Here is a 10,881-nt window from a genome sequence, read left to right as displayed (position 1 = left end):
CACCTACAATTTAAAAATATCTCTACTTTTTTCACAAATAAGCCGAAAATAGATACAACTTAAAAGCTGCATCGTAGGCATTTCGTCTTGTGTCCGCATGATGAGGGTGTGTTTCAGCAACTGATCTGAATGCCTCAATTGTATTGCTGCTTTGATTTTAAAATGTGAACCTTTGACATGTCACAACGTGAAGAGTTAACACTTTAACGTAAAGCTCATCGAAAAATTAATCGAAATCTGAGAAATCCGCAAACAACCCGCATCTCTAGCCACAGGGTTTAAATCTGGGGGAAAAAAATCGAAATTGTAATTCAAAATTGACAGTATTCTAGCTGTTGTCAGGGTAGGGGAGAGGACCGCAATTAGATCGTTTATTTCGTGCAGAACAATAATTAAAACAGCAAGGCAGCTTAACCTTTTTTAAAAATACCTGGCTGATAACTTGATTAAATCAGAGGCTTTAAATTCTCCATGAACACATTTGTATTGCATGACTTTAAAACCCTTCCAAAATAAAAACAAAAATATATATATATTGTTGGAAATTTGATCAAGTCGTATCGCAGTTTGTTATAGAAGAATATATTACCCCATCTCCTTTTAAATCGAAAGTTACCTTTCACAGACTGCTAATAGCTACTATCATCATTCATTTGCACATAATTCACGTTAACTAAAACAAATTTATCAATAACATCAGAAACAAAGGAACTTTTTATCGCTATCGATGTTTGGAACAAGTAGTTCTCTGACGCCGACCAATGAGAAAGGGAAATGTATTTGTATTTGTGGATGCGGATGAATCTAATGAAGTTTGAAAGTCCTATAAAGAACGCATTCATTAGGCGGGAAATTGTAACGGTCTCAGGAGACGAATACCATAGACTTCTCACAGTCTCTCCACACATTGCGATAGCAAAATGCGCGAAATAACACATTTGCAAGCGGGACAATGTGGAAATCAGATCGGCGCAAAGGTAAAGTGAAATCAATCGATTAAGAAAATTCGAAGTTGAGAAGCTTTCTCAGATTTTCTTCCACTTTTCTGTATTTTTAAGTTTGGAAGTGTGACGGTTACAAATTCTCTTGCACGGTTCGATCTGTTTAGGTTTTATGATATAAAGGTTTATGGTTTAGGGTTATCAAGAAAATGATGTCTGTTTAGGCTTTAGCTTGAAGAAAAAACTTTTTCAACATTTTTAAACTTAAAATTTGAGGTGACTGACGGAGGATTTTTTTCCCCCGCAGTCAACCATGATGTGTTTCTCTTTTGGGATCTGTTATGTCATTGGATCTACGCGTTCGCAGCGTGTGGTACAAAAGTCAAACATTCTACGCAGAAAAGTTTTAATTTTTGAATTGAGGATGTTCAACAGCACACTCTTGAATTGTAGCGTACTATTGCACGCCAGCCATCAGCGCGTTTCAAAATAACAATGATACTTGATTTTCGATTTCGAGAAATCTTGTAGCAGGCTGTTGGACTAATGGATACCGTTAGGTTTCTCTGGAATGGTTTAAATGACAAAGCTGACTTGTCAGAAATAAATAATGTGACATTAATTGGGATTCATATGTACAAGTTAATCTTTGAACTGAAACTTAAAGGACGGTTAGCGAGAGATCCAGTTACACGATTTTTTAAATGACAAATTACAGTCTCTTGACGAGAAATATATATATACTCTCTATATCTGAAATCTTTTCTTTGAAAAAAATTGTAACTAGGATTTAACAATACCAGAACAATTCAATAATTCTTTCGTACGCTGGAATAAGGATTTATCAAACATACGTTTTATTGCTGTTTGTTTATTTTGAATTCTCGTTTTCAGTTCTGGGAGGTTATCTCGGATGAGCATGGAATTGATCCCACTGGAACATACCATGGTGACTCAGACTTGCAGTTGGAACGTATCAACGTCTATTACAATGAGGCTACAGGTAAGTGTTTCAGATTATACGTGCAACGTGTTTCTTTTTAATGTGAGAATATTTTTTTTTTAAATGCCAGTTTAAAATATTCTTTGTGTAATGAGAGGGTTACATGTACTAAATATCCATCGAGTGCTATATCCACACGATGCTGCGTGCGTTTTGCAGGTGGCAAGTATGTTCCTCGGGCTGTCTTGATAGATTTGGAGCCTGGCACAATGGACTCTGTAAGGTCGGGACCCTTCGGTCAGATCTTCAGGCCAGATAACTTCGTGTTCGGACAGTCAGGGGCAGGTAACAACTGGGCCAAGGGTCATTACACGGAAGGTGCAGAACTTGTTGACTCTGTTCTTGATGTTGTACGCAAAGAAGCTGAGAGCTGTGACTGCCTTCAGGGCTTCCAGCTGACGCATTCACTGGGTGGAGGCACTGGCTCTGGACTGGGTACCCTGCTCATCTCCAAGATACGTGAAGAATACCCCGATAGAATCATGAACACCTTTTCTGTTGTCCCCTCACCTAAAGTGAGTTTAGTAAATTTTTGTGTTCAATATCTAGATCCAGAAAGCATGAAACTCGCAGTCGTTAGAGTTAATATAACCTTTAACAGCAATTTCCCTTCTACCGGATTAATATTTATTAAATATTTATTAATGTTTGTCTTGGGAAGAAAATACTCTCGTGGTAGGCATTTATGTTTTTCTCTCCAATATCTGTAGGGACACTATTGCGATTATTTTTTTTAAAGCAAATATGCTGATTTTGTTTTTTTAAAACCATAGTTAGTAATCATTATTATGTAGATGAAAGAATTCGCCGTCGGCAATCTTAGTAAGAGATTGTTTCTGCTTAAACTCAATATTACACCGCTGTTTTTGTTTTTGTTTTTTTCTCAGGTGTCTGACGTTGTCGTAGAACCTTACAACGCTACGCTATCCGTTCACCAGCTTGTTGAAAACACGGATGAAAGCTACTGCATTGACAACGAAGCCCTATATGACATCTGCTTCCGGACACTGAAACTGACCACGCCCACCTACGGTGACCTCAACCATCTTGTCTCGGCCACCATGTCTGGTGTCACCACTTGCTTGCGTTTCCCGGGCCAGTTGAACTCAGACTTGCGGAAACTGGCCGTTAACATGGTACCCTTCCCTCGCCTCCATTTCTTCATGCCGGGCTTCGCTCCCCTGACCTCCCGTGGCTCTCAGCAGTACCGGGCCCTGACGGTGCCGGAGCTGACCCAGCAGATGTTTGATGCCAAGAACATGATGGCTGCCTGCGATCCTCGTCACGGCCGATACCTGACTGTGGCCGCCATGTTCCGCGGGCGCATGTCCATGAAGGAGGTAATTTAAAAAAATCAGCCATGAGTTACGGTTTGTCCATCATTCCATGCTTTCTTGACTGCCTGTTTTATTGCTTCCTTCCCTCACTCGAACTCTTCTTAGACAAGATGTACAAGTCATTGTCCCGTAATGAGAAGCGAAATCGTCATGTTGGTCAATGATTCACAGGAAGTTGTAGCACTAGTTTGGAAATATTCTTTCGTCGGTCAAGGATGCAGGGTTTTTTAACTTCATTATATAACTTCCTGTTCACTCGATGTCGCGTTTGTTATTAGTCGATGTTTAGTGTTTTATTGTGAATAGAAGAGTGAACATTACTCTATAAAGGCTGATGATACCTGAGCAAACTGGCACCCGATCTTACAGGCGCTAAGCTGAACTTGATTTTGGCTGTCCAGGTTGATGAGCAGATGCTGAACGTCCAGAATAAGAACAGCAGCTACTTTGTGGAGTGGATCCCCAACAATGTCAAGACTGCCGTCTGCGACATCCCACCACGAGGTCTCAAGATGTCAGCTACCTTCATAGGAAACTCTACTGCCATCCAAGAGCTGTTTAAGCGGGTGTCCGAGCAATTCACAGCCATGTTCCGACGCAAAGCCTTCCTGCACTGGTACACTGGGGAGGGCATGGATGAGATGGAATTCACAGAGGCCGAATCCAACATGAACGACCTGGTGTCCGAGTACCAACAGTATCAGGACGCCACCGCAGAAGAGGAAGGAGAGTTCGACGAGGAAGAAGAAGAAGAAGCCGCTTAGAGTAAGAATTTTTTAAAATGTCAAAAAAGTGTTTTTTAAATAGCTTTGCGTTTAAAAAACGGCTAAACTGAAATCTCAACGATTTATGAATAGGACAAATGAAAACATTGATCACATTCTTAACCTGCTTTCAAGTTCTGGTTTTGTTAACAGTTTACGAAGTCTTGCACCTACTAAGTCACTGACAAGCTTCCCAGTTATCTAAGTGTAGCTAGTCATGATAAGAACACTCTGTGAAACATTCTCAGTTTCAGTCTCTGTATAATTAATAAATGGTCTCTTAATAAATAATCAGCTGGGTCGTGCATCAATTCAAACGACAGCGTTAAAACGCAGACAGCTACAGAAGTTTGTCAGGCTACCCTTTACCACTATTCATTTTATTGATAATTGCCCAAAGGTTTGAGGAGTTTGAGGATTCGCTTTTGAGACCTTTTTATTTCGTGAATGGTCTTATTGAGAGCCGTTAACAAGTTTAAATCATAGCCACTTGGAATACGGCACAGACGATGTAAAGAAATGGTCATGTTATATTATACAGACTAACTCAATGGCCCAACTCACAAATTAGCAGCTCAAAGAGGCATCAAGTTAAACATCTTTGTTACCATCAAACACGTGACCAAGCAGCAAAAGTGAAAGGAGATATAAGGCTATGTACACTAGAAATTAGAAGGGTAAACAAATTTTTTGAAATAAACATCAGTGTGTATTCTTCATGCGTTTGCATTTTCTGCTCGTGCATGTTATATTGTGGAATGGCTGTGAGCAATGTCATTGTGTCGTTACACAGTTATTGAGTCCAGTAGCTGATTAAATAACTCATCATTGTGACCATGCCAATGTTCACTTTAAACTCCCATGAGAAGAAAGGGTTTGTTGGCTACTCAAAACTACAGCCATGAGCGAACATTATTTCAACATTTCTTTTGAAGGAACTGCAGCAAAGCCTGTATAGTACTAGGAAGCGTTCTCTTTCACTGATGACTCCTTCCTACAAGATCTGATCATAGCTGTACTGATTTCATGAATCCATTTGTTGGTCACTGAACAGAAATCAGATTACCAAACATAAGCGAAGATTGCATGAATAACGTGCGAGACTTTACCGCAGAGTTAACATCGTAGTATTTCTACAGGCCTCAATCTATGAGAACTTGCGTCTTTTTTTATTTCGACTCTTTTCCAAATACGCAATCATGTTCGATTACCCTTCGCGTCTAATAACATTAAAGAGTCTTGCAGTTACCAAAATAGCTAGTTACTTTCACGTGCTAACACATTTTAATTTTCTTTTCAAAAGAATTATTCAGTTTTGAAGGTGACTTACATCTTTAGGATAGATACTTCATTATTTTAAAAATGTCAGGTAGAGAAAAATTAATAAATCCCCCCTCCATTGCATTATAATAGGAAAGCTTCACAGTGCATGGATACCTATAGCTATTATAATACTGTCTTATTATTCATGTGTAATTATATTATTTATTCCCCTCAATATATAAATCATTTACCCCATTTATGTCCAGAGATAACAGGACAACCTCCATGCAGTGTTCTCTCATCCCGCAGTCCGTTTTCTGGTGCAAAATTGTTCCAAAACAGGGCGGCATTCTGTTAGAAAAACAACGACGTTCACACTCAGTACACAGAATTCTTCCACTTATTCTTTATCTTCATTCATACACTGCGCTTCTGTTTGACACGGTACCATCCGTTTGTTGGTGCTTGTGTGTATATGTGTTTTTGTATGGTTGACTTTCGGTTCATTTGTAGCCGTTTGCCAATAAAAAAAAAAAAAATAGTTTTATCGTGTATTAAATAACTGAAACGTCTGAACTTGTTATACTTCGAAAAAGCATGCACACAAGAAAAAAAGAAGGGGAAAAAAGAGTTCAACTATACGACCTACCTTAATCGGAGGAGTTCCAATGCCGAGCCTTGGAAACACTGTGGCACCCCCGCTGGTGACGTTTCCCAGCTAGAGAAACGAAAAGTCATCTCCCTAAGTAGGGCTGGTGCAAAATGACCGGAACTAACATGCTAGAGTATTGTATATACAATATTCTCCACTAGAGGATAGTGCTCTTATATGTAACTAGAAGATTAGTAAGGAGAGAATTTAAAGAGGGTTGGACGACAGAAAAATAAAACAAGCGAAATACTCACGTAAACCATAAAAGTCGCCGCCCTGTCTCCACTGTCTTGCAAATAATTACCGGCGGTTTTAAAAGCCTTGTCAATCTGTAACAACAGGTATATCATACACTTGAAGTCAGCTCTATAAACTGCCTGACAAAAGCTATGATATTTTGAGTCGATCGTGTTAATCAGCTCATGCAAGTTTAATTCACAAACACAAATTATTTTTCTGCCGACCCAATCTCCATCCACTTTTTCCTACTCATATACAGTCAAATCTCCCTACTATGCCACCTACCGGGATCGAGCAAAAGTGGCATTGTAGCGAGAGTGGCATAATACGGAGGGATCGTAAAAACGGCTTTATTTGTTCAAGTTACCCGTCAGTCCAAAGCAGGGGTGGGCAATTAATTTTCCCAAGGCCGCATGAGAAATTGGGATGGTTTTAGTGGGCCGGACTAATATAGTTAACTCAGTTGACCTAATACTGTATCTATAGTATATATACTGGCGGCGGCCGGTCAGAGACAGGAGGCCTTTGCCCAGGTCTGGTCCAAAGCTCTCAAGAATCGTCGGCTTCGCTAGCTGTCTCCTCTCATTCTCCCCCTCACCTCTTCATCCTCCACCCCTCCCAACCACATCTGCGCACCTGCATCCTGTCGCTAGTCGACCCCCTCACACCTTCCCTCTGTCACGTGGCTGTCACCCGGCCAGTGACACCCCCCCCCACATTGCCAGCCTCCACCCTCCCTGTGTGCGTGCTAGGTTCCATCCACCTAACTGCGATGTCCCACACTACCATACAGTATAATAATCGAGCACTGCGCGGAATTTCACAACTTGTACCTTTTAACAATCACAAAAAAGTGGCATAGTAGCGAGAGTAGGGGTGGCATAGTAAATTTTTTTTTTACATTGAATTTATAGTCGGGACCGAGCAAAAGTGGCATAATACCGAGAGTGGCATAGTAGAGGGGTGGCATAGTAGGGAGATTTGACTGTACTCAAATGGTTATCTCCCTTAATGAACTCTTCAATCCTGTTCCTTGTACCGCTGTCTTAAAAATTATAGGCACAGATTTTAGCTCGCTCTATCGCTTTTAATTTTCTTACCACCCGCTCCACGCAATTCTTTAAATTGAGTTGTTTTTTATTTTGCAAGCTTTATTTCATGCATGTTTAAGTACACGTACTATATATAGTCTTTTCTTAATCTCTTCAACTTCATTTGTTCATATATACATCTGATACAAACTCACTCATTAAAAAAATATATCGACACCACTGAAGCCAACTAACCTTAAAGAAATCATAATGTGGAGTGTAAAAACCGCCAATACCATAATTCACGACCTGAAAGTTCACAGACAGCACGAATTAGTGAAGCGAAAAAATTGGTACGATGCCATATATATGACGGTCATTTTGAAACAAGAACTAATGGTAAGGTTTAAGCAGAAATCGTGCATTTGTAACTTCTGCAGGCAGCTAAAGATTAGAAAATATTGTAGTCTATAAGCCCATGACGATATGGGAACACTAAGGACAAAAGTTAAAATACATTAACTTTTAAAGTATAAGAGATGGGATCTTTGTTTAGTTCGCTCTTCGTTGTATTTGTGCAGATATAATGTTCAAAAACGGGAAACTTTTAAATGATCGACGAAAAATGTTATGATGCGAACAGCTGATGTTACCTGGTAAGCCTCACCAAAACTCCGTTCCGCGCGATATCCGGCTTTCAGCCCAGTGACCTGCTCTATCCGGTGGCTAATCCTGCGAAACACCGAAGGACTGGCGTCTTCGAACCATGACCTGAAAAGGAAATCATCTGGTTGTTTCTCTAGTCGACTATAAACTCATGTAAACTAAAAGAACACGTGTTTCGTTCTATATCTACCTAACATATATGTTGTTTTAGGTGTAGTCTTATTATCATGTCGTGTGAAAAGGCTAGCGGGGTGTACAGTTTATTGCTAATGACTTGGCAGATCTGAGTGTAAAATAATACTTTCATTAGTATGGGTGTATACCTCTCTTACATTTCTTTTTAGATAGTTACCAATGCATCAATGCACAGAAATAAAATCGTGACGTCATGTTTGTACACACACGTTTAAGTCCCAGATCTCCACTGGATGAAGCTTAGCGCATTAACTCATCCATGCACGATGCTGTGTTGTTGTTGTTGTTGTTGTTGTTGTTGTTGTTGTTGTTGAGCCTTAATTGGATTCTTCTGGCAACAAAACTTACGCTTTGCTCAGTCTCTGTTCTGTATTCAGAACAAAATCCCGTGGATCTGGACCAGTCAGGGCCTTCTCCAGCTATTGACACAAGTTAAACTCACACGATCATTTTGAATGTGATTTTGATGATGAATTATTTCAAAATTTCAACCACAGCATAACAAAATCTCATTTTCTCGGCTTCCAGCTTCTGCTTGTTCAGCTTATAAACAACTTAGTGTCTATATGCTCGCGATTCCATTTTGTTTATTGGTATATCTTGGCAATCAGATTTGCATGAGAATGAAATGGGTTGTGCACTTGCATACACGCATGTACGCACACCCACACACGCATGACTATTACATGGTATATAAAAATAAATCGTTTAATAGGACCATGGAGATTTTGATGAGTAACTCTGAATTCAAATTATACTGGTTATAGCTGATCACGAAAAGCCTGCGTGTTGTGTGTGTGTGAGAGAGAGAGTGTGTGTGTGTTATTGAGTGATGCTGGGTTGGAGGATTAGCATGGAGAATAGACGGAATTAGCACTTGTGACAGCTCACCTTTAATGAAGCTTTACCTATGATTAAGTTGGATTCCTTTTCGGTGACAAAGTCGTAAAACAAGGCGATGTAAGGATCAAAACTAAGAATCTCAGTTTTCCACCGCTGAATGGGGATGATTCCGTATGAATATTGGCATCCCTTTGATTTCATCTCTACCTGTGGATGAAATGAATTGCAACGAAAAATCTGGATGTTTAGTCTCTCTCTCACACACAAAAAAAAAGAAAAAATGACAAAAAGCTCGGAACAGATAATGCGTGATTCACACCCGCGCGTGCGCGCGCACACACACATATATCACTTATAACAGACAAAATCATACAAGATTTTAAAAAAAATTGTGTTGGGGATGATGACTGGTTGTACAAGTGCGTGTGTGTACATAAAGAGACCGTGTACTTATTTTCTATTTACATTTAAATGTGTTATTTTGCCATTCAACTGTACTAACAATTTTGATGAAATGTCTTCTTTTCATTATCATCATAATAATACATATAAATACAAACCATGTTGTACTTACTTTAGCGTTTATGAAGCGTTTACATAATGCGTAGAACTTCTTATTCCTTTTTATGGCTGTCTCTGATTTGTGTCCTACGGTAACACGAAAACACCTTAATTATTGAATACAAAATTACTAATTGTCCAATATTTCTTTTAACTTCAAGAAACGAAGACTATTGGCAAATATGATTGATAAACCCCACATCTTATTCTGAATGACAATTTTTGTTGGGTTTATAAAGTTTCTTTGGTTTTTTTGGGGGGTTGTTTGTTTGTTTGTTTGTTTTGTTTTGTTTTGTTTTGTTTTTTGAAGAAAAAGAGGAATAAATTCAACCAATCAAATTTGCTTTACAGGTGTTTTGTTAGTGGTTTCACAAGATTATGCTCACCGCTTTCAAAACGTTGTCCTCTCTGCTGTCGACGATATTCAGGATTGTTTTAGGCTACCAGAAAACAAGTATCACAACATTTATTCAAAGCAAAAGAACCTGTTACATGAAAGGCATCTCTGTATACATGAATTCGAAGCAGAAGAAACGAGGAAATCGTTATTGACGGTTGGGTTGCCTCATGTCCCATAAGTCACGACACTATAGATAAAACCAGAAAAAACACCTGGCTCGCTCTCTTTTACCCACACACTTCGCAAAGACAAAGATGTAACTGCAATTGAAAGCAGACGCAAAAGTTAAAGAAGATGACTAAATGTAGATTTTTGTAGAAATAAGACTTCCTCTAAAAATAACCTTTAATACCTCTTTTGGAGCAAAAAAAAAAAAAAAAAAAAATACTGTCTTATTTTCGGGGAAACGCGATAATATATCTGTGTGTGTATATATATAATGTTATGCTCACCACTGTGGCGAGTGAAGCCGATCTCCAGGACGCCGCCACGTCATGCAAACCGCAAAACTCTGCGTCACTGGCAAAAGAGATGACGTCATCGGGTGTGAGACTGCTGTTAGATGACGTCGTTAAATCAGCAACCGACAGATTGTAGGCGTCCTGCAGACGAACGATGGCTACCCGGACATTGTGCAAAGTCTCTTCATCCGGATAGATGATGTTGCTCCCAGCAAGACTTTCTCGAACTGCAATTAAGGATCAAAAAGTTTAAACCTCGATAAGAATACTTAGTGAACAACATGTCTGTATCCATTATTGAGCTGGTTTCAAATTCTTTACATGCACACAGAATCGCCATGCACAGGAAGAGGTCGATTCAGTGCAACGACATTTCACAGATGACAAGAAGAAATGTTACCGCTGCGCCCAACGATGGGGTCGAGGCGGGCGATGTAGTTGTGCCAGTAGCTGGTGAAGCGACGGAGGCCGACGTAAGCGTCCAGCGGATGTTGGTCGTCTGAGGCTGCAGGCACTGACTGGGG

At 39.7% G+C, this 10,881-nt stretch overlaps 2 protein-coding genes across 2 annotated transcripts; one reads left to right on the top strand and one right to left on the bottom strand.

The window, feature by feature from the left end:
- The first annotated feature begins 820 nt into the window (after positions 1–820).
- On the top strand, positions 821–4,760 carry LOC112576677 (tubulin beta-4B chain-like). The gene is made up of 5 exons (XM_025259308.1): positions 821–977; positions 1,836–1,944; positions 2,104–2,459; positions 2,832–3,284; positions 3,683–4,760. Exons 1-5 carry the CDS (start codon positions 921–923, stop codon positions 4,043–4,045), a joined length of 1,338 nt encoding a protein of 445 aa, XP_025115093.1. The 5' UTR covers positions 821–920; the 3' UTR covers positions 4,046–4,760.
- On the bottom strand, positions 4,084–9,931 carry LOC112576679 (prolyl 4-hydroxylase subunit alpha-3-like). The gene is made up of 10 exons (XM_025259310.1): positions 9,883–9,931; positions 9,510–9,583; positions 8,984–9,142; positions 8,441–8,511; positions 7,885–8,002; positions 7,487–7,540; positions 6,215–6,289; positions 5,958–6,026; positions 5,560–5,659; positions 4,084–5,091 (listed from the first exon to the last, which is right to left on the bottom strand). The coding sequence occupies exons 3-10, from the start codon at positions 9,134–9,136 to the stop codon at positions 5,006–5,008; spliced, it is 726 nt and encodes a 241-aa protein (XP_025115095.1). The 5' UTR covers positions 9,137–9,142; positions 9,510–9,583; positions 9,883–9,931; the 3' UTR covers positions 4,084–5,005.
- Between the last annotated feature and the right edge of the window lie 950 nt (positions 9,932–10,881).

Source organism: Pomacea canaliculata, linkage group LG12 (genome assembly GCF_003073045.1).
Source record: "Pomacea canaliculata isolate SZHN2017 linkage group LG12, ASM307304v1, whole genome shotgun sequence".
Lineage (NCBI taxonomy): Eukaryota > Metazoa > Mollusca > Gastropoda > Architaenioglossa > Ampullariidae > Pomacea > Pomacea canaliculata.
Note: the sequence above shows the minus strand (reverse complement) of the source record. Positions and strands in the feature narration are given on the sequence as shown.

Coding starts and splice junctions, on each gene's coding strand:
- LOC112576677 (XM_025259308.1), top strand. CDS start 921: ATGCGCGAAATAACACATTTGCAAGCGGGACAATGTGGAAATCAGATC. Junction 978..1,835: donor GAAATCAGATCGGCGCAAAG/GTAAAGTGAAAT, acceptor TCTCGTTTTCAG/TTCTGGGAGGTTATCTCGGA. Junction 2,460..2,831: donor CTGTTGTCCCCTCACCTAAA/GTGAGTTTAGTA, acceptor TTTTTTTCTCAG/GTGTCTGACGTTGTCGTAGA.
- LOC112576679 (XM_025259310.1), bottom strand. CDS start 9,136: ATGAAATCAAAGGGATGCCAATATTCATACGGAATCATCCCCATTCAG. Junction 8,512..8,983: donor TAGGTAAAGCTTCATTAAAG/GTGAGCTGTCAC, acceptor TTGTGTCAATAG/CTGGAGAAGGCCCTGACTGG. Junction 6,290..7,486: donor CACATTATGATTTCTTTAAG/GTTAGTTGGCTT, acceptor CTGTTGTTACAG/ATTGACAAGGCTTTTAAAAC.